Source organism: Mytilus californianus, unplaced genomic scaffold (genome assembly GCF_021869535.1).
Source record: "Mytilus californianus isolate M0D057914Y unplaced genomic scaffold, xbMytCali1.0.p SCAF_9, whole genome shotgun sequence".
NCBI classification, from domain to species: domain Eukaryota; kingdom Metazoa; phylum Mollusca; class Bivalvia; order Mytilida; family Mytilidae; genus Mytilus; species Mytilus californianus.
This window is the reverse complement of record NW_026262745.1, coordinates 24452808-24477496: the sequence shown is the minus strand read 5'-3', so window position 1 is coordinate 24477496 and position 24689 is coordinate 24452808. Positions and strand designations below refer to the sequence as shown.

The 24689-nt window shown below is 30.7% G+C and overlaps 1 protein-coding gene across 1 annotated transcript; it reads left to right on the top strand.

The window, feature by feature from the left end:
* Nucleotides 1-155: 155 nt before the first annotated feature.
* On the top strand, nucleotides 156-24366 carry LOC127713924 (rab proteins geranylgeranyltransferase component A-like). Its single transcript, XM_052219869.1, has 17 exons — nucleotides 156-227; nucleotides 2213-2279; nucleotides 2831-2897; nucleotides 3590-3723; nucleotides 4016-4535; nucleotides 5084-5200; nucleotides 6040-6160; nucleotides 8060-8175; nucleotides 8518-8624; nucleotides 9302-9376; nucleotides 10583-10627; nucleotides 14452-14511; nucleotides 15634-15694; nucleotides 19704-19797; nucleotides 21039-21140; nucleotides 21923-22071; nucleotides 23021-24366. Exons 1-17 carry the CDS (start codon nucleotides 179-181, stop codon nucleotides 23552-23554), a joined length of 2418 nt encoding a protein of 805 aa, XP_052075829.1. The 5' UTR covers nucleotides 156-178; the 3' UTR covers nucleotides 23555-24366.
* The last annotated feature ends 323 nt before the right edge of the window (nucleotides 24367-24689 follow it).

The window sequence follows — 24689 nt, the reverse complement described above, 5'->3', positions numbered from 1 at the left end:
CAATTTTATGAATATAAATTTTGAAACAGGTTTTAGATTATAAATTGTTATTGTAAAAGTCATATAACAACTAAACATGTATTTTAGAAAAGACGTTATCTTAAAGAAAATATTTTTAACCACGATTATATTTTTACGAAACTATGTCTCAAAGTTAGACATACTTAAAATATCAAGTATGGCTGACGAATTTCCAACAGAATTTGATGTAATTGTTATAGGAACAGGTAAAAGACAACGTCCTATCATAGTCGTTCAATATCTCAAGATTTTTTCCTTATGTTATTTTCTTATCGAGAACTTGCCACATTTCCCATAAATAGTGAAGGCACTTAATAAAATACACACTGTGGGATCAGATTATCATTATGATTCATACAATGATATCCTTATATTTGGTAATTTCTAAATATAAACTCAGGTTCTGCTCATACAAATTTACATAAATGTCTTGTTACAGCCTTTAAGAATATTGTTAATTTTGATATTTAGTTTGTTAGATATTTATCTATGGCATAATTATATAACTAAATTATATATACATGTATGTTTGAATACTCATTTCCTTTACACTATACTCAAATTATTTTCATTTTATATATTTCTCTACGGATCTAGGACTAAAGACCCTTAGACAAAAGCCCACAATTTATATCATACTTTCAGTTATGAAATATATAATGAGGGTAAATTAAATTTGAGCTTGTTTCATATAAAACTAGACCTGATCAGTTATTTGTACTTGTAATTAGAGTTTTGTGTTGTCTTCAGTAGTATCTTAATGTTGATCTTTTTAAGAAATTGGTTTTGATGGCATATTGTTGATAGTCATGATAGTCTTCATCTAAAGCTAGAAAAAGTGTGATTAGAGCTGTCTCTTCTTTGTCTTTTGCCCATTGCTTGATGACCTCTTCTACCTCAGGAGCATTATTAAAATGAGGAGATGTGGTATGATTGCCAATGAGACAACTATCCACCAAAGTTCAAATAAAAGGATGTAAGCAATTATAGGCAACTGTACAGCCTTCAACAATGAGAAAAAACATACCGTAAAGTTGGCAAAAAAAGGCCCGAAATGAAAAATATGAAACAATTCACTTGAGAAAACTAATGGCCTTTAGAACTTACAACAAAACAATTTACGAAAAACAAATATGACAGACACGAACCATTGACAATCACTGAACCACAGGCTCCTGACTTGGGACAGGCACATAAAGAATGTGCAAGGGTTAAACATTTCTAAAGGCAGCAACCCTCCCCTAATCTGGGACAGTGGTGTAACAGTGCAACATGAGAACAAACTATAGAAATCAGTTGAAAAGGGCTTAAATCATCAGTTGGATACAAAGCAGAAAAACATCTTCGACGTAACAGGGCATTTATACATCCCTTACAACAAAAAAGACAAAGTACAGATCTCAGAGTACTAGAGCAGTAACTGACAGCTAGTTCAAAGCAGATAACTACTAACAACATGTTTGCCTGATGGGTCTGATCCGTGGTTATGTTCATTGAAGGGTTTGATGACATCTTCTTCACGGACCAGCTAGCTCTATTTCTTTTTATGTTAGAATATATTTGGAAAGAAGTTAGTACATTTGAAGTTACAGGACCTGTCCAGTGGAGAAATTATGCATTTTGGTTTTGATATGTACATATTTCAGTGATGTCTCAGTTTTCCTTTAACTTTATCTTTTCATGACATATAATCTTTTACAACCATGACAACAGGAAATTATGAATAGATATAACATAAATTGGTTAAAATTTTAACTAAATTCTATCACATTTATGAGGAATTTTTGTGGCAGTTTAATTCCACCAGCACATATTTGATCACAAACTGTATTTCACATCAAGCTTTTTATGGTAGTATTTTTGATCTACATATAACCAATAAGTACTTTTAATTTTTCTTTTGGCTTAACCATGTTAACAGACTTATTATAAAGTTAAATAGATATAAGAAGACGTGGTATGAGTGCCAATGAGACAACTCTCCATCCAAGTCACAATTTGTAAAAGTAAACCATTATAGGTCAAAGTACGACTTTCAACATGGAGCCTTGGCTCACACCGGACAGCAAGCTCCATTAATGATATGTTATAATATGATAATGCATGTTTAAACTGATGTTGTTCACTCATTTTGTAATTGAAAGTTGATGTTCTGCTTATCTTTGAGTTATAATGTACATATGTATTTCAGGTTTATCAGAAAGCATTTTAGCTGCTGCTTTTTCTAGAATTGGCCAAAAGGTGCTTCATATAGATAGGTAATTATAAGATATTATAATATTATTCATGATATTTGTCACTTGTGTTGTGTACAGTAGTGTAGAGACTGTAGAAAGTTTCTCAGTGCTTCAGGTGTATGCTTCCATACACCCTTCTTTTCCATTCTGTTCATTCAATGTATGTATACGATGCAGTGTTCAGATGTCTAAGGATCATTCATCTATACATGTTAAAAGTCTAAAATCTAATGTAAATATGGGCTGAAATTCAGCCCAATCTGTACTGGATAATTTTTTAAATTCATTCCTTTCAATCATCAGGTACATTGTGTTAGCAAAATTTGTAAGTAATGAAATATACCTACAAATGGTAATTCCCAGTGATAAAAATAGCTACTTTATGAAAACAACCAACCAAAACCATCATATTCAATCGCCCAATATAGTTTTTATTCAATCAGTCAATTAATTCTTTATTCTGTAGAATGCCATCTAAAACTTACATGTATATTCTGTAACTGAAAAAAGAACTTACAGTGGTACAGTACTTTATAGAAAAAAATAGTTATTTCATATTTATTTATTTTTAGAAATGGTTATTATAGTGGGAGGTGGTGCTCATTTAATTTACAAGCTGTAGGCTCATGGATTAATCAGGTAAAAATTGCTGACGTTTGATGACATCCATCCTCCTTAGAGGGCATAAGCTGTCAAATTCATGTTCATTGATTGGACTCAAATTCTCACAATTTCATTTATAGCATATTAAAACGTATATACAAATTACAAAAAGTCAAAAAAGAAATAATTAACAACACATGGACTCGTTGTGATGTAACAGCATTTCATGTGTATTTTAGATAAGACACCAGCATTTCATGTGTATTTTAGATAAGACACCAGCATTTCATGTGTATTTTAGATAAGACACCATCTAATTAACCATTGAGATGATCTCTGAAGAATGCAGATGGTCATATGATTAAACATAAATATAGATACACAGACAAAAAAAGAGGCGGAAGATACCAAGGGAACAATCAAAACTCATAAGTCAAATAAAAACTGACACCGCCATGGGGATAAAAAACGATGAAAAGACTAAGCCCTTCAATGTGCATGTTCTTTTCTTTTTTTTAATAACTGAATATGTTTAGCACATGAGTAATCCATCTCCAGCTAAAGGTCAAATTGAAGATCGCATAAATACAGATTCAAATAATAATAATAAGCAAAATTTTTGAGCCGGGGGGATAGTAAACAAATTGAAGAATTGTGTGTTGATAGGAGGTGAGGAAAAGATATTGATTATGAGTTGTTATCTTGATTAAGATATTGATGTCTTTCAGACAAAGGGAGAAGATGCTCTGAAATCTACTGATTCAGATACAGTTAAAAGTCTTATTAGTGACGAAGAAAGTACAATTGAACTTGAACTAACAGATAAAAGTTACAGTCATACAAATGTCACATTTAATGTTGGGTGAGTGTAATGCCACAGGCTAAAGGAGATAATGTTAATTGTATGACCAGAAAAAGTTGTGTGTGTGTTGACACAGTTCTTAAATGTCAGTAACAGTTTTTTTTGTTTTTTTTAAGTTGACTTATGAAATTTTCAGTCTGTATTAGGTAGCGCAAACAAAAAAGTGGTATTGATGTTTGGGGTTTTAGTCTCTTCTTTTTGAATATATCATTGAGAGGTATTAACAATATTAAAATCATTTTCAAATTGTGTAGTGATGAAAATTATTGAATACATTTTTTTCCTACATCAGTGATGACAAGACAGATGAAGAAAGTGATTTAAAGGAAAAAGTTTCTTCTGAAGATACTTCAAACTCTCAGTGTAATGAAAAAGAAAATGCAGAAATATCTGAGAAAGCAGATTTAAATGATAGTCAGGAATTTAAACATGCAGATTCAGTAGCTGCTGATAACAGCAGTGGTGCTTCTGAACAAAATAAAAATAATACCAAAGACACTAGTCAAAAAGACAGTGTGAACACAGATGTCAAGGACAATGTAACAACTGATGTTAAGGACAGTGCAACTACAGATATCAAGGACAGTTCAACTACAGATGTCAAGGGCAGTTCAACTACAGATGTCAAGGACAGTTCAACTACAGATGTTAAGGACAGTTGTCTAAAGAGCTCAGATTCTAAAATTATTGGTGAAAAGAAAGAATTACCTGAATCTGTTGTCAACCCTGACATAAAGAAGAATACAGAAAAATGGACAAAATCTAGATTATTGAAGGAATGGAGGAAATTTAATTTAGATTTAACACCAAAGGTGAAATAATGTTTATGTATATAATATAAAGATTGAGATTAAGCGAATACATGTTATGCATTTGTCAGAATAAAATAGATTATGCTCTTTATATGAATTGGAAAAGCCAGTCTCAAGGGGTATCAAATTTTCCATGTTTTCTCTGTAGTACACCTACATGTAGCAATTATTGCACAATCTGCACAATAAGCGTTGATAAGACAATATCTTGTGTCTTTGAAAACGTACACACTTTGCTCTGTGCATATCATATGATCTGAAAGACTGATATTATCAGTATCACTATTTCTCTGATGCACAAAAAAAATTAGGCAATGCCAAAGTAACAAAAGTAACAGGATTACTTATTTATTTGATTATGATATTGTTGATAAAACAGAGTAACAGCAATTTAGCTGGTCTGGACAGAAATTATCTTAAGCATCTTAGATTGTTCTGTCTGCCTCAATACGATATTGATCATAACTCATCTTCGAAACAACCATTTCTCCCTATGTGTTTTGAGTTTACTAAGGGATTAATATTTCATACGTTTGTGTTTTTTACAGTTACTTTACTGTGGTGGGAGTATGGTACAGCTACTGATCACATCAGACATTGCCAAGTATTGTGAGTTTAAAACTGTCACTAGGATGTTAACATTACTGGACGGAAAACTTGAAAAGGTGAATAATGTAATAGAAGGGGTGTGGTGTATTAATTCATGACACAATACACACTTGTGCTTTTATGTTCTTTGTATATAGCTTCAGTATCTATTTAATTTAGTATTAAAATTAAGTTAGTTCTCTTGAATTGAGGTTAATATTTTTATTATACCCCCGCTTTAAAAAAGTGGGGGTATACTTTTTTACCTCTGTCTGTCAATCCATCCGTCCATCCCTCAGTCCATCCGTCAGTCTGTCCGTCCATCCAATGAATATTTTTCGTCTCATCTTTCTCAGGAACTACATTACAAGGATTTCTGAAATTTGGTTTCAGGGTTTATATGAGTCAGCTATACCGTGTGATGCATTTTCAGATTCATCACTCAACATCTTCCTGTTTACCTTATACTTTTAGCGGGGCGGGGTATCATTAGTGAGCAGTACTCACAGATTCACTTGTTGATTCTGCATGTAAATCAAATATTTTTTAGCATGATACAATATGACCATTATAATATTATGCTCTTTAAAATTTCATAGGAACATACATGGATTTTAATTATTCATAAGTAAGAAAAATCAGCTTGTCATTAATTTAAATTTATCAGTGTAATGTCAGATTGTCTGTCTATAAATACCTTCTTGCAAACTGCCTCAAATTTAACAATTTACTGAGAGGATATTCTCTTATGACCTGCAGTGAAGTGAATATGAAATAACTTAATGCAATATAAAAGGAAATGGAACAAATATATAAGATAAAATAAGCATTTTGAGAAAAAAAAATAAAAATAATTTCTGCAAGTGGTTGCATTAATCTTTTTCTTTGTCATACATGGATCAAATATATATTATAGGTACCATGTTCCAGAGCAGATGTATTTAACAGTAAGGAAGTATCTATGTTGGAGAAGAGAATGTTGATGAAATTTTTAACATCCTGTGCAGAATATGATAAAAGGCCAACAGATTATGAAGGTACATGTAAATTGATTTATTGATTGTTGATTCTCTCTATATATAGAATAGGATTCTTGCAAATTTTAATATATTGAAGAGAAACTGTTTTATTTACTTTTTATACATCGTAGTTATCAACAAATATATACAAAACTAACAATGATATAATCATGGGTGTATTGGAACAAAAGCCAATAAATTGAATAATTTAAACCCATCAGAAAAATGCAAACAAACAAATATGTTGCTTATCAATTGACAGATGTTTCTGAACTTGGTTAACATTTTTGAATTGAATTATTTGCATTTTATGAATTAGTACAGAATAAAAAAAACTATTCATTATAATAATATCATAAATTTTTAAAACTGGAAAAAAAACTGCTGTAAATCTAGAAGTTATTGCGATTTTGTCATGACCAACAAATATTATAGATTAATTATTGCAATTTCCCAAAAAGCTGTGTACACATAAATGTATCAGATATCAGAATGCAAGTTCTAATTAATGTGATACTCACCCAGTCACATTATTTGCATTAATAAGAACCTTCAATAATTTTTGAATTTACTGTACTTGATTTGTATGCCGACCATGCAAGACCCTCATGGGTAGTCAATTTCGTTAAACACCCCCTAGTAGTAGTAATTGTATGTAAAATTTATGTGAAAATTATTTTAACTTAATGCGAAATTTATGTAAAAAAATGCAAGTAAATATCATGCTTAGGCTTGTAACAGGCCTCGACAATAACGCTTGTCCGATTGTCCGGTACCAGAGGGAAAAAAAGTCGGACAAGTAAAAGCTATATCAAGCTTGTCCGACGGGACAAGTAAAATTATTCTGCAGAAAATAAATTTAATCCAACTTTGATGAACAAAGTAATTATAAACAAAAAACAAGAAAAGAAGATAAGAACAAGTATTAATTTGACATGTTTACTTGCAAACCTATAATTTTAAACTGGTTCTTTGTCAGGTACTTTTTAATAGGCAAAAGGCATACTATTCTCGGAAACCAGTTTTACTGATCCGAATCAGCGATGCGCTTTGTAGAAAAGGTAACTTTACAAGACAGTTCTTCACCAGCTCGGAAACGATTCGGCTCCTAAGTTTAATAGACAGTTTGGCACCGTAGGAGACATATTTAATAGATACGATTAATAGACAGTTTGGCAACGCAGGAGACAATTTGGGCCCAAGACAAATCAGTACCTGGTTTCCCACCTTATTCTGTTGCTTTATAATAAATACCATACCGGTAATTTTTTTAACAAAAATATTTTTTAAATAAAAATGAAGAAATTATTTACCATAAAATTCACAAAATCATATTTGATCATATGTAGAAAGAAACAATACTTGCAATACGGTGACCTATAGTTGTTAATTTCTGTGTCATTTGGTCTCTTGCAGAGAGTTGTCTCATTGGCAATCATACATCATCTTCTTTTTTTTATTGATTGCATTTGAATAATCTTTTTTCAACTTAAACAACCAGGATACAAATCCAATGAGTGTACATTGACAGGCCTATCAGACGGTGCCTCATGTGCAGAGTCTGATGAGACTTTGGCATTGATGAAAACTAGAACTTAAGCCCTGTGACATGACTGGATTCAGTTGTTCTCGACTCATATTTTTGAAAAGTATTTCAAAAGATATAAATCAAATTCTGTTCTATTGTTTTAATTCATTTTGTTCCTTGAATCAACTTATAAGGCAAAAAAGGTTATTATTAAGAATTGTTTTGGACAAGTTACAATTTCATTCGGACAAGTAAGTTTTGGGTTGTACTTGTCCTACTGGACAAGTTGAAAAAAAAGTTATTGTAGAGGCCTGTGTAATTGCAAAAAAATCACACGGGAAAACTTATTCTGTGTATTAAAAAATATAAAAACATCCTGTTTTTTTAAGCTTTTACAGACAGACCCTTTACAGATTATTTGGAATCAAAGAAACTTACCAAAAATATAAAACATTTTGTACAACATTCCATTGCCATGGCTACCAGCGAAACATTAACCCCTGAGGTGAGTTGAGGGAGACTATAAATGTTTTTTGAGTTTTCAATAAAGACAAGTTCAATGATATATTGCTAGATGTTGATATCATATCAAGATTTAAAGATTGTTAAAGTAACTAAAATTTTGATCTATGTTTTGGATATATCTGGTTTGAATTGTTTTTAATCTATCTGTTCTACACAAATATACATGGTTGGTAAATTTTGTACTTGTTTTGATGTTTCAAACTATGAGCTAGTTAACATGAAAATGCTTTTGAAAACAATCTTTTGAAGGTTTGAATAATAAAATAATGTCATCATATTGGTCAACACACATAGTCTTACATATGTTTGCTATAATTTATAGGGTTTAGCTAAAACCAAGAAATTTTTACATTCCCTTGGACGTTATGGAAACACAGCATTTCTTTGGCCTTTATATGGATGTGGTGAACTTCCTCAGGGTTTCTGCAGGTATATCATTGATTAAATATTACAAGATTAGAGGTCATCTTCTATCAAAGAATATGACTAGGATGTTAAACATCAGCAAAACTAGTTAAGCATATTAATGACCAGGATGAACTTCTTACAGTTTGGTACTGTCTGACTTTCCAAGATGTATTCTTAACCAAGTTATTTGGCATGGAGGTCAATTACAAGAGTTGATGACCAGAGAAAAAAAAAACATAAAATCAAAATTGCTCATTTTGTGCTTGATTAAATTCATTGAGATATTTTTGTTTCATCATCAAAAGTTTCATTTGAATAGCTTCTGCAACAATCTGAATTAATTTAATAAATTCCTAGGAAAAAATTGCATGACAAGTTAACCTTTTTGATAGATAACTAAATAAAACTTGCAAGTTTGTATTGAAATAAAATGAAATAAGAGAAAATATCTTGAATCTGATCACCAGATCAGGAAAAAGGAAAACAAAATAAATGAAAAACCCAGGTAAAATTGGTCAATATTGAAAATAATTAAAATTTTGTGATATATTTTGACAGAAGGCTTGTTGCATAAAAGTTATTGAAAGGATCCAAACTATGCAGGAAGAGGCTGACAACTGGGTGTTTAGCTAATGTTAACTTATTGTTGATGTTTATGTCAGTTTTATGTACCAATTTATGAGAGATTATTTTTACAGAATGTGTGCTGTTTTTGGTGGAGTTTATTGCTTGAAATTGTCAGCTAGTCATTTAGTTGTAGACAAAGACAATAAGTAAGTTAAAGACTTTTGATATTGAAATACTATAAAAAACTTAATAAAATATGGAAAAAACTGATAGTCATTTAAATTTTTTTCTTCTTAAAACTGTATTGAATACATAGAGCATCTATATTTTGAAACAAAACCCTTATCACAAAACCATGCTAAGTAAAAAAAAATGTTAAAAACAGATTTGACCCACATTTTAAATAGATTTAATTTGGTTGTTACAGATGTAAATTTTTATACGCCCTTTACAGGACGTAGTATGGTATACAGTTGTCCGTCCGTCGTCAACATGTTGGACAATAACTCAAAAACACTTTAAAACCAATTTGCATGAAACTTTTGTGAATTTTATATCTATTGATGTAAGCTCCCTTTCGATTTGTATAAATTTAGATTTTACAGTTCCGAGTTATGGGGTTTTATTCATTTAAAATAGGTGATTTTACAGTTTTTGGACAATAACGCAAAAATCCTTTGAGCAGTTTTCATGTAACTTTGGTGAATTGTTTATATCTATTGACTTTAGCTCCCTTTGGATTTTTATAAATTTTAAATTTTACGTTTCCGAGTTAAGGGATTTTATAAAAAAAAAGGGGGGGGTTTTCCAGTTTTGGGACAATAACTCAAAAGTGTTTTGAGCAGTTTTCATGAAACTTTAGTAACTGGTTTGTATCTATTAAATAATCTCCCTTTAGTTTTTTCATAAATTTCTGATATGACATTGAGGAGTTTTGGAACTTTATCTGTTGAAAAAGCGAAGTGCGTACCATGCACTCATGGCGCAGCTCTTTATTTATAAATAAAAAGGAAGTTTTGTGACAATTTTTTTTTTAGTCACACGACTTTTTGCAATAGCTGAAAGTAGTGATAACTCTTTCAAAATGTTAGATTAAATATTGCTGTTATTGTCTGTTAAATATTCCACATCAAGAGATTGTTAGCAAGTAAGAAATGTTTACATGGTATTTTAAAAATTGGAACCAAATAAATTTTGTAATACAGAACAAAATGAGATACAGTGAAAATGTCAATGTGACAGCAATTAAACAACAACCAGGAAAAAACATTGTTAGTTTGCTAAAGTGTGTGCAAAGTATGAGAATTAAAGTTAACAAATACATTAGAATTTAAATAAGCTGTTATTGAAGGTTTAAGATATTATAAGTTATCTCCCATTGTCCGCCAAACAATATTTGCTTTATTTTATAGATGTACTGGTGTGATATCAACAGATGGAAAGAAATTGACAGCTAAGTAAGTGATATATGTAAAATTTCAGAATATAATTTGCTTTTTAGATCACTTATACATAGTTAAAGAAAAATTAGTCATTTGTATATGACTTTTTATGCCCCTAGGGGGCATTATATTTTTATACGACCGCAAACAAATTTTTGTGGTCGTATATTGGTATGGCGTTGTCGTCGTCGTCGTCCGGCGTCGTCGTCGTCCGAAGACGCATTAGTTTTCGCACTCTAACTTTAGTTTAAGTGAATGGATCTCTATGAAATTTTACCATAAGGTTCAATACAACAAAAGGAAGGTGGGGATTGATTTTTGGGGTTATGGTACCAACAGTTAAGGAATTAGGGGCCAAAAAGGGGCCAAAAATAAGCATTTTCTAGTTTCCAGACAATAACTGTGGAACGGTGTATGGATCTCTCTGAAATTATACTACAAGTTTCCATACGACAAAGGGATGGTTAGGATTTGCTTTGAGGGGTTATGGCTCAAACCGTTTAAGAATTAGGGGCAAAAAAGGGGGAAAAACAAGGTTGTCCTGGTTAATGGACAAATACTTTAGTACAAAACATAATTTAAAGCAGTGTAAGGGAGATAAATCAAATACATCATTGAAATTATCTCCCTTACACTGCTTTTAAATTATGTATAAAGTAATGGTTAATGAACAATTAAGATAATTTAAAACAGTGTAAGGGAGGTAATCCAAATACAACGTTTTGGTTACTTCCCTTACACTGCTTTTAAATTATGTTTAAAGAAATGCATATTTATAAAGGAAGACCAGTAAAAATATCTGCAAATGTTGCATCTTTTTTTTTTACAAAAAAAACCATATGAAAGATTTGACACTATATTTTAAATTCTATTATAAAATAGATTAAGTTAGCACTATGGTAAATTTAAATGGGTAATTATGGTTTGGGGGAAAAAATGGGGGGGGGGGGGGGTGGGGGTAAAAAGAAATTGTGGGGGGTCAATTTTTTCTCATTTCAGAATTCAGAAATTAAAAAGAATTATTCTTCAAATATTATTTTTTTTTCAAATTTCAAATATTGAAAAATTTCAAGAAGTAATCTTTAATTGCACAGTATGGCGCATTAGATTTGTAAAATCTTTGACCACATTTATTTATTTGTTATGCCGAATCTAACGATGTATTTAGATTTTTAATTTTGGATCCAGTTTTCAAATTGGTCTACATTAAGGTCCAAAGGGTCCAAAATTAAAATTTGTTTGATTTTAACAAAAATTGAATATATGGGGTTCTTTGATATGCTGAATCTAAACATGTATTTAGATTTTTGATTTTTGGCCCAGTTTTCAAGTTGGTCCAAATTGGGGTCCAAAATTAAACTTTGTTTGATTTCAACAAAAATTGAATATATGGGGTTCTTTGATATGCTGAATCTAACCATGTATTTAGATTTTTTATTTGTGGGCCCGCTATCAAATTGGTTCATATTGAGGTCAAAAGGGTCCAAAATTAAACTTTGTTTGATTTCATCAAAAATTTAATTATTGGGGTTCTTTGATATGCCAAATCTAACCGTGTATTTAGATTTTTAATTTTGGGTCCCGTTTTTTAAATTGGTCTACATTAAGGTCCAAAGGGTCCAAAATTAAACTTAGTTTGATTTTAACAAAAATTGAATTCTTGGGGTTCTTTGATATGCTGAATCTAAACATGTGTTTAGATTTTTGATTATGGGCCCAGTTTTCAAGTTGGTCCAAGTTGGGGTCCAAAATTAAACTTTGTTTGATTTCAACAAAAATTGAATATATGGGGTTCTTTGATATGCTGAATCTAAACATGTATTTAGATTTTTGATTTTTGGCCCAGTTTTCAAGTTGGTCCAAATTGGGGTCCAAAATTAAACTTTGTTTGATTTCAACAAAAATTGAATATATGGGTTCTTTGATATGCTGAATCTTACCATGTATTCAGATTTTTTATTTGTGGGCCCGCTATCAAATTGGTTCATATTGAGGTCAAAAGGGTCCAAAATTAAACTTTGTTTGATTTCATCAAAAATTTAATTATTGGGGTTCTTTGATATGCCAAATCTAACCGTGTATTTAGATTTTTAATTTTGGGTCCCGTTTTTTAAATTGGTCTACATTAAGGTCCAAAGGGTCCAAAATTAAACTTAGTTTGATTTTTAACAAAAATTGAATTTTTGGGGTTCTTTGATATGCTGAATCTAAACATGTGTTTAGATTTTTGATTATGAGCCCAGTTTTCAAGTTGGTCCAAGTTGGGGTCCAACAAAATTAAACTTTGTTTGATTTCAACAAAAATTGAATATATGGGGTTCTTTGATATGCTGAATCTAAACATGTATTTAGATTTTAGATTTTGGCCAAGTTTTCAAGTTGGTCCAAATTGGGGTCCAAAATTAAACTTTGTTTGATTTCAACAAAAATTGAATATATGGGGTTCTTTGATATGCTGAATCTTACCTTGTATTTAGATTTTTTATTTGTGGGCCCGCTATCAAATGGGTTCATATTGAGGTCAAAAGGGTCCAAAATCAAACTTTGTTTGATTTCATCAAAAATTGAATTATTGGGGTTCTTTGATATGCCAAATCTAACCGTGTTGTTAGATTTTTAATTTTGGGTCCCGTTTTTTAAATTGGTCTACATTAAGGTCCAAAGGGTCCAAAATTAAACTTAGTTTGATTTTAACAAAAATTGAATTCCTGGGATTTTTGATATGCTGAATCTAAACATGTGTTTAGATTTTTGATTATGGGCCCAGTTTTCAAGTTGGTCCAAGTTGGGGTCCAAAATTAAACTTTGTTTGATTTCAACAAAAATTGAATATATGGGGTTCTTTGATATGCTGAATCTAACCATGTATTTTGAACATTGGACCATAATAGGTAAATTAAAAAAATTGAAGTTCTTAGACCACATTCTTTCTGTGTCAGAAACCTATGCTGTGTCAAATATTTAATCACAATCCAAATTCAGAGCTGTATCAAGCTTGAATGTTGTGTCCATACTTGCCCCAACTGTTCAGGGTTCGACCTCTGCGGTCGTATCAAGCTGCGCCCAGCGAAGCATTTTATTCAGTCTGTGCGTCCGTCCGTCTGTCCCGCTTCAGGTTAAAGTTTTTGGTCAAGGTAGTTTTTGATGAAGTTGAAGTCCAATCAACTGGAAACTTTGTACACATGTTCCCTATGATATGATCTTTCCATGATTAATGCCAAATTAGAGTTTTGACCCCAATTTCACGGTCCACTGAACATAGAAAATGATAGTGGGAGTGGAGCATCCATGTATTATGGACACATTCTTGTTAAGAAAAGCATTGAATGGTTTAATTCTAAACTCATAAGCAAAAATATTATCTTTTTAAATAAATCTCAGAAAGCAGCTTAGTTGCATGTTAAATGAAAGCTTTTTTGTATTGTATAAAATTTTGAACAAATTAAACTTGATTGATAAAAAATACATATGTTAGTGGATATAAATAGTTTATAAAGTTACATAAAACATTGTTTTATGCAGTAAAAAATCAAAATAAAGGCAAGAAAGTAAGGTAGTCTATTTAATAGGTTTTAATTAAAAGAAGGAAGGTATTTAATATAATTTTAGATGTAAAGTGTAGCCCAGACTTTTTATTGACAAAATTTATAGTAGTTTTGACCTGTGTTGAGAAAACAATTCTAATTCATCATTTATCATTTCTTTATAGTCCATATTTTCAGATACCCCAAAATATGTATGGCAGTTAAAACAACTAGTGTTTATGCAAAGTGATAGAAATGGCTATATTATATACTGGTATCTAATTTAATCAATTATTTTGATTCATATACTTTCAGATATGTTATAATAGAGGAATCGTCTGTGCCAGTTTCACTGTTTAATGCTTCCAATAAAAGGTAAATCATTTTGGATATTTACCTCATCAATTTCCAAGCAAAATATGACAAAACCTTAAAATTATACTTTAAAAAGTCTGACTTCTGAAAGCTAAAATAGTAGTTCAGAATCAGAAAGACAGTCAAGACAAAGACTTGTTATAAAGAATATAGATTGTGAGAACTGTTCAAAATCAGGACTAAGAAAACTGAAGACGACACTGAAAACTAAAGCTTGATAAAGGGGCACTAGCTGTCAAATTCATGTTCACTGATTTGACTCAAATTCTCATATTTGATTTATAACAATGTCAAACATTTATTCAAATTATAAAAAGTCTAAAATAAACAATATACCGGGCATGGGCTCGATAATATGTAGCTTCGTTTCGTGTGTATTTTAGTCTAGACGCTATCTAATTAACTGTCGAGTTGACCTCCGAACACCTCCGATTGCCATATAAGAGATATAAACATAAATATAGATATAAATCAGACTCGTGCATTTGGATTTTTCTAGGTCTGTTTAATTTCATATTATAGATTAAAAATATATGTTAATAATCGTTTTTACCTGTATAAGAATGATTTTTTTGTGGATCGAATCAGTCAATCAAATGATTTACCTTTGTTTCATTTTCAATGTTGACATTCTTTTCATTTAAATAATTGAACACGCACAACACATATCCAGAGTATCCATCTCTTAGCTAAGGGGTTGAATTGAAGTTCACATGAATACGGATTCAATGAGGTCGAATTATTCACTTGCAAGTGAATAATTCATCATCAATGTTTCTTAGCTTATTTTGACAAAATTGAACCATACTGGCTGCTAAAAGCGATATATTATTTCACTTTTTCACTTTCATTATTGATTGAACAAAAAAAATCATATTTTATATTTTTTATATATCTCGTAGCTAGTGCCCCTTTAAAATAAACATATAAAAGATGGCAATGGTTAGTGTTTTATATACTATAGTAGGTTCATGTTAGTATTTTTTTTATATTTTTTAAAAATTACATTAAGAATTTTGTGTCATAAATTAGAACAGCATACTCTTCTTTCCATTGACATTATGTCTTACCTTTGTTTTATGAAGTGTTTATCATTTAGAATTTGTTTTATATTCTTATAAGGTATATATCCAGAGTAGTGCTGGTTACAGACAGAAGTATATTACATGATGATTCACAACAGGTAGGCTTGTGTAGTGAAGTAAGAGGCATGTAATTTATCAGGCACATCAAATTGTATATAAATTTCAATCATTTATTGTTAATACTTGTACCAGTATGTAAAAATATGCATTCAGATGGAGCACATATTTTTGGGACTGTAAATAAGCGTTTACATTTGACAATTCAGAACTAAGCACATTAGATGTATGGATATCTCAGGAATCATGATTTTAGATGAATAAAAATATGACAAATTGATTTATATGTGGGGCATTAAGTGTTACCGTTGACCTACCGTCCGTCCGTCCTATTTTCATTTCCGCACTCTTACTGAATTTTGTCTTATCCAAATTTTATGAATCTCATACACAATGCTTAGAACAACAACACGCAGACAGAGTTCGAATTTGGGTTGTGAGTCATTTACCGTTCTAAAGTTATGCCCTTTTTATACGACCGCAAAAAAATTTTGTGGTTGTATATTGGTATGACGTTGGCGTCGTCGTCGTCGTCCGGCGTCGTCGTCGTCCGAATACACATTGGTTTTCGCACTCTAACTTTAGTTTAAGTGAATGGATCTTTTTGAAATTTGACCATAAGGTTAAATACCACAAAAGGAAGGTTGGGATTGATTTTGGGGGTTATGGTACCAACAGTTAAGGAATTAGGGGCCAAAAAGGGGCCAAAAATAAGCATTTTCTAGTTTCCAGACAATAACTGTGCAACGGTGTATGGATCTCTCTGAAATTATACTACAAGTTTCCATACCACAAAGGGATGGTAAGGATTTGCTTTGGGGGTTATGGCTCAAACCGTTTAGGAATTAGGGGCAAAAAAGGGGGAAAAACAAGGTTGTCCTGGTTAATGGACAAATACTTTAGTACAAAACATAATTTAAAGCAGTGTAAGGGAGATAAATCAAATACATCATTGAAATTATCTCCCTTACACTGCTTTTAAATTATGTATAAAGTAATGGTTAATGAACAATAAAGATAATTTAAAACAGTGTAAGGGAGGTAATCCAAATACAACGTTTTAGTTACTTCCCTTACACTGCTTTTAAATTATGTTTAAAGAAATGCATATTTATAAAGGAAGACCAGTAAAAATATCTGCAAATGTTGCATCTTTTTTTTTTACAAAAAAATCCATATGAAAGATTTGACACTATATTTTTAATTCTATTATAAAATAGATTAAGTTAGCACTATGGTAAATTTAAATGGGTAATTATGGTTGCCAACTCCATTGGAAATTTGAATTGAGATTATGACTATATCTTGAGGGAAAGAATTTTTTGGGGGAAAAAAGGTGGGGGGGGGGGGGGATAAAAAGAAATTGTGGGGGGTCAATTTTTTCTCATTTCAGATTTCAGAAATTAAAAAGAAATATTCTTCAAATATTATTTTTTTTTCAAATTTCAAATATTGAAAAATTTCAAGAAGTAATCTTTAATTGCACAGTATGGCGCATTAGATTTGTAAAATCTTTGATCACATTTATTTATTTGTTATGCCGAATCTAACAGTGTATTTAGATTTTTAATTTTGGGTCCAGTTTTCAAATTGGTCTACATTAAGGTCCAAAGGGTCCAAAATTAAACTTTGTTTAATTTTAGCAAAAATTGAATATATGAGGTTCTTTGATATGCTGAATCTAAACATGTATTTAGATTGGCCCAGTTTTCAAGTTAGTCCAAATTGGGGTCCAAAATTAAACTTTGTTCGATTTCAACAAAAATTAAATATATGGGGTTCTTTGATATGCTGAATCTAACCATGTATTTAGATTTTTTATTTGTGGACCCCGTTATCAAATTGGTTCATATTGAGGTCAAAAGGGTCCAAATTTAAACTTTGTTTGATTTCATCTGAAATTGAATTATTGGGGTTCTTTGATATTCCAAATCTAACCGTGTATTTAGATTTTTAATTTTGGGTCCTGTTTTTTAATTTGGTCTACATTAAGGTCCAAAGGGTCCCAAATTAAGCTTAGTTTGATTTTAACAAAAATTGAATTTTTGGGGTTCTTTGATATGCTAAATCTAAACATGTGTTTAGATTTTTGATTATGGGCCCAGTTTTCAAGTTGGTCCAAGATAGGGTCCAGTATTTAAACTTTGTTTGATTTCAACAAAAATTGAATATATGGGGTTCTTTGATATGCTGAATCTAAACAAGTATTTAGATTTTTGATTATGGGCCCAGCTTTCAAGTTGGTCCAAATTGGGGTCCAAAATTAAACTTTGTTTGATTTCCACAAAAATTGAATATATGAGGTTCTTTGATATGCTGAATCTAACCATGTATTTAGATTTTTTTATTTGTGGGCCCCCCTATCAAATTGGTTCATATTGAGGTCAAAAGGGTCCAAAATTAAACTTTGTTTGATTTCATCAAAAATTGAATTATTGGGGTTCTTTGATATTCCAAATCTAACCGTGTATTTAGATTTTTAATTTTAGGTCCCGTTTTTTAAATTGGTCTACATTAAGGTCCAAAGGGTCCAAAATTAAACTTAGTTTGATTTTAGCAAAAATTGAATTCTTGGGGTTCTTTGATATGCTGAATCTAAACATGTGTTTAGATTTTTGATTATGGGCCCAGTTTTCAAGTTTGTCCAAGTTGGGGTCCAAAATTAAACTTTTTTTGATTTCAACAAAAATTGAATATATGGGGTTCTTTGATATGCTGAATCTAACCATGAATTTTGATTTTTTATTTGTGGGCCCCGCTATCAAATTGGTTCATATTGAGGTCAAAAGGGTCCAAAATTAAACTTTGTTTGATTTCATCAAAAATTGAATTATTGGGGTTCTTTGATATTCCAAATCTAACCGTGTATTTAGATTTTTAATTTTAAGTCCTGTTTTTTAAATTGGTCTACATTAAGGTCCAAAGGGTCCAAAATTAAACTTAGTTTGATTTTAACAAAAATTGAATTCTTGGGGTTCTTTGATATGCTGAATCTAAACATGTGTTTAGATTTTTGATTATGGGCCCAGTTTTCAAGTTTGTTCAAGTTGGGGTCCAAAATTAAACTTTGTTTGATTTTAACAAAAATTGAATATATGGGGTTCTTTGATATGCTGAATCTAACCATGTATTTTGATTTTGGACATTGGACCATAATAGGTAAATTAAAAAAATTCAAGTTCTTAGACCACATTCTTTCTGTGTCAGAAACCTATGCTGTGTCAAATATTTAATAACAATCCAAATTCAGAGCTGTATCAAGCTTGAATGTTGTGTCCATACTTGCCCCAACTGTTCAGGGTTCGACCTCTGCGGTCGTATCAAGCTGCGCCCCAGCGAAGCATTTTATTTAACTTGGAAAATTGCAAAGCTTGAGCTGTGTCATTTGTGTCCTCAGACACATTTTTCTTTTTTTTAAGGTACAGGTGAGGACAGAATTGTTCTAATTCATTTTTGTTTGTCCTATAAATACAGTAAGAATTATTGTAGGATTGATTTTCTTCATTATGTTTTTTGGCAAAATATTGCTAAGGTTATTTCCGTTGACCTTTGCTGAAGGAATTATGTTATACATTGCTTCCAGACAAGATATTTCTGTGCTATCAATTTACACTTTACCTATACAATAAGCATGCCAATTGATGTCAACAATTGGTTGAATGATGGTTGCCTTATGTCTGCAACAAATATTACATGCAGGACAAAATCATAATGTTGTATAAGTATATATTGCTTTACTTTGTACAAGCATGATTAATAATATTTTTAAGATAGCAATCTACAGACAAATATGCGAATCCATTTGAACACATAATTGAATTCACAAACCCTCAGACTTTTTTCAAGAATTCTGCTGTGAGATGGAAGAGGCTTTTGAATTTAAATCTACATTTAAAAAGGAATGTGTGAAGCTGATGATACATATTGATTGTGAAATTTTTCCTTACGGTTGTAATATTATTAGTTGCATTGCGAAAAAAAGAACATCAAAAGTAAATCTTGAATAATCAATTTTGCCTTTTAAAGTTCACCTTTCATTGATTGTTTCAGTTATCATTGTTACAAATACCTAATAGTGATGGGCGTTACTTAACAACTGTGATAGAGTTACCACCCTCTTCTATGTCCAGTCCTTCACCTCTAAGTAAGTATAATACACTGTATTTTAGCGAAAGTTATTTAAACTTTATCATTGTCTGTTTACTGTTGATTCATTTTTGTCTCGCCTTGACAGAGTCAAAAAACGAGACAAAGGTATGCTGTTTCCGGCGTCGGCGGCGGCGTCAACAATGTATTAGTTTGTGATTAGGTCTAGTTCATGGTGAACCACTAGTGGTAGGTCAATGATATTTGGTATGCAGTTGTATTAGCATTGGCACATCTCATCACCATGGAGATTATTTGCCCCCCCCCCCCCCCCCTCAGTCAAGGTCTATTGACTTTGAAACTTTTCATAGTCTACATGTATTAGTTTGTGATTAGGTCAATTTATGGGGAACCACTAGTGGTAGGTCAATGATATTTGGTATGCAGTTGTATAAGCATTGGCATATCTCATTTCCATGGAGAATATTTGGCTCCGCCCCCTTAGTCATGGTCTATAGACTTTGAAAATTTTGCTAAGTTAACATATATTAGTTTGTGATTAGGTCAGTTCAAGGGGAACCATTAGTGGTAGGCCAATGTTGATTGTTGTTCAGTTGTATAAGCATTAGCACATCTCATTTCCATGGAGAATATTTGGCCCCGCAGTTTAACAGTTTATTATTTGAGGGATAATTATTTTTGTGATTTTCAATAGTAAAACTATACCACAAATTGAATTGTTTAACATTACAAAATTTTCTTTAGGCTTGTTATTTGTTAAAACCATGAAATAAAGTAGTCATGAGAATATAATATTACCTCAATCCACAAAAATTGGTTCCCATTGTAATAGATAAAACCACAGTATCTGTCTGAATATCACTTTAATTACATTGAAAGTGTGTATAGCTCAAATGTAAAGCATCGCATTTTGCTAGTTTTTAAAAATGGAACTTTGTGTCAAAACAACCCTGTATAAATAAATCTGTTAAGCTTTTCATCAGTTTTAAGTGTCTTTCTGCTTTACAATAAATTTGTTATCCATGTAAGTGTTTCTAATGAGGGCTTGTCCAGATAAGCTCTTAAAATGAATCAAAGGTAGGATTGATGTCTGTTTCTTTCAGAAATAAACTTGACTAGCATGAATTTTTGTGAATAGTTTCATTAAACACTATCACACAAAAACGGTATTATATATATAAATTGACAAATATTCATAAAATAATCAGTTTTATGATTTTATGATTTCAGATGTTTTAAATGTAATCGTGGATACACAAATTAAATTTTTATTTTTAGATGTTGTACATATAACAATGGAAACAGAAAATGGGGATACTACACCAGAATTAGATTTACAAGATATAGTCAAAACATTATTCCAGATAGAACCTAGTCAAGGTAAAAGATTTTATATACATTCATTATTGCAGTAGTCACATAAAGTACATTTTATTCAGTGTTGGTTAGTGTTAAATTGTTAAAATTATTTTATACCTGTATCTTTTTTGTGTTGTCAAAATGAGATTTTCTGGACAATTGTTCCTTGCGTTTTTCTATGTACCATTTACATTATCAAGATTTATAAATAGAGAGGGATTAGCACTCACAAACTTACCTAAATGTTAATATACCTGTATGAAGTCAGGAACCTTAGCGATTGTCGTTGCCATGGTCAATGCAATAAAAAGAATAACTAATCCAGAAATTAAAATATCGAAAAATATTCAACTCGTGACTGAACAACACTGACAATTAACTCATGCACTATGCTTTTCATGAATTAATGTGTTGTTTAGTCACTCACTGAATATTTTTCTATATTTGAATTCTTGGATTAGTTTTTCTATAATTATTTCCTAGAAGTTCAGTAACTAGTTACAAAGTACCCAGACTAAAGCTGTAATATTGGTAAAATGTAAAACAGCAGTTGTGCAATAAACTTTATTTAATTGTAAAAAAAAAGATATTTTCGTTCACAATTTTCTAGGTCTACAGGCTCAATTCTATTTAGACTGTGGCATATAATATGAACACCTTTCTATTATTGAAGACAGTTTGTTGACTTTTAGATATTTGTTTATGTTTTATTTTATTGTTGGGTTGCTGTCTTATGGCCCTTCACCCTACATGTCCATTTAATGTTGTTCGTCAGATGTTCACAACAGTTTTTTATGTTGTAGATGATGGTAAACCAGTAATTATGTGGTCCATGTTTTTCAAAAGAGAATTTTATTGTGATGTAACAGTGGATAGGACTGTTGTTCCAGAAAACGTGATAGTGATTCCTGGACCTGGACCACAGTTGGACCTAGATATTGTTGTAGATCAGGTAAAAATGAAAGGATTTGGTGAATCATAATGCATTTTTATAAATATATTTGTTGAAAGAATTGTAACAATTGCATTACATAAAACTTTAGTAGATATATTTTGCAATGTGATTGTTGATTGATATATTATTTCTGTATGTTCGTAAATGAAATTAATTTAGTTTTAGGCCAATTCAACATTTAAAAATATAAATGTCATGAAGAATTAAAATATAAATTTCATGAAAAATTTCCAAATTTTAAACAGTCAATTTATCTCTTTTATTCTAGTAATATTCCGTAGGGAAAGCATCCTTGCAAAGATGACTTGTCAGGCTAAAATGGAGTGACTATTTTCATTAGAATTAATAATCTGACTAAAGTATATTTTGTATTAAGCCAAGGCATTACACTGTTAAAATTAATTAGGCCAAGAAACAATGTTTTACTAGGATAACTTCAGTTATAAAAAATAGAGTAGGTAGATCATAAAAATCAGTTTATTTTTAAAAACACTTATATATTATAAATGGGAACAACCTTGATTTCACCATTTATGACCAAATATCCTTAGGCACTAAAATGAGGATAGGTAAAGGAACTCTCAGCAGGCTTACATGTTTTCTTGGACTTAAATTTAGAGACAGTTTAAAATGGAAAATGCCATCATATGCTTTATTCAAATTGACTTCATAAAAGAGTAAATAATAACACACATTTTCTTTTCTCTTTCGTAAGAATATCTTTTTTTAGAACCAAATTACAAATTTTTAAATGAATCTTTTTCATTTTGAAACAAATCACATTATTTACTTGAATCAAGTAGCATACTAGTTTTACAAAATCAAAACCTTATAAATTAGAAATTTCTACTTTTGAAAAGTCAATTTTCTACTTTTTTTTTTACATTTTTGTTTCTCCTGCTTTTATAATATCTTAATAGAATTTTTATGTATTTTCTTTTTCAAGTCAAGAGATATATTTGAGAATTTAATGCCAGGAGAAGACTTCTTACCCAGACCACCAAATCCAGAAGATATTATCTATATTGATGATGCAGAAAAAACTGTTAAGGATGAAAGTAACAAATCAGACTTCACGGAATCTAAATCAGACCAATCAGAATCTATCCATAAGCCAAATGACCAATCACAGTCTGATAATTCAGATATCACAGAATCTAAATCAGACCAATCAGAATCTATTAATAAGCCAAATGACCAATCACAGTCTGATAATTTGGAAGTCATAGAATCTAAATCAGACAAATGTGAATCTATCAATAAGCCAAGTGACCAATTACAGTCTGATAGTTCAAACTTCAAAGAATCTAAATTAGACCAATCAGAATCTATCAATAACCAAAATGACCAATTACAGGCTAATAATGAAAGCCAAACAGGATCAACAGATCATACAGAAGATCTGTTGCATAAGGGTATCATTAATAAGAATGAAGTAATTAATCCATCAACTGACAAAACAGAACAGGAAAAAGAATAATATGAATTGGTATCTGGGAAAGCACAGATATATTATGTAATACAAAAGATTGTTATCAGGCATTGAGAAAAAGTGCAGAGACCTTGAAATTTTCAATTTATTTTATTGAAAATTGGATCTTCGTTATGTTGATATTTTTTTTAGATTAATTTTCAAATGATATAAGAGTTCAAAATATCTTTTAGTTCACAATCACTTCTCATTATCTGACAGAAATTGATTACATGATATTATGTTTACTGATGTTTGACATTTTTAAGGTCATGCATTAGATTGTACCTTGGTGCTCGTAACTCAGGTCACTCAAAGGAAGTGCATTTCTATAATGAACCAAATTTAGTTTTCTCCTTTTCTTATATGTTATATGATTTGTATTAGGTATGTGTTATTTATAAGGGAAAGCTGCAATATTTTCTTTTAATTAAGTAATTTATTATGTATTTTACTGTTACTGATGCTAAAGATTTTATAACAAATAAGCCTTCAGTCTATCAAGAAATTAAAAAAAAAAATTATAGTGGAGATGTGTTAAAAATAATTTGTTGCTTCATCTGTGAAAAATTGTTATTTATTCAAAAGATTTCCTTAATTATTTAACTTTTTGTGATTACCTCAAAGTTAACAGATGATAGAAATATTGATGTCTTTGTTTATTGATTTTGAATTATTAGCAGATCATATATATTTGGAAAATAAACAAAATTTGTCATGCTTTTGTTTGTATTTTTACATCTGCATAATGCATTTACTTGTATATTTGCTGTTCTGAGCTGTAATGAATAGCAAGCATATCAATAAAGTATAAATTACTATTTTTATTCAATAATTCTGAACGTTGGCCTTGGTATTAACCAATAAATTCCTAGATAAATATAACTCCTGAGCTTCTAGAACTATTTGAAGTTAACATACATGTATACAACAGTAGCCATGGGAAAGATATTCTATTCAGTTAAATTCTTTCTATATATATGATGTAGAATCATTTAAAGTTTTATCCAGACTAAATAAAAGATGACTCAGTTTTTTCCTCACAATTCCTAAAAACCTAGTTGTAATTTGAGAATATGGGTAATTCCAATGAAAACAAACCTGCTGTTGTTTAGACTGACAGCATTCAGCACATATTCTTCTA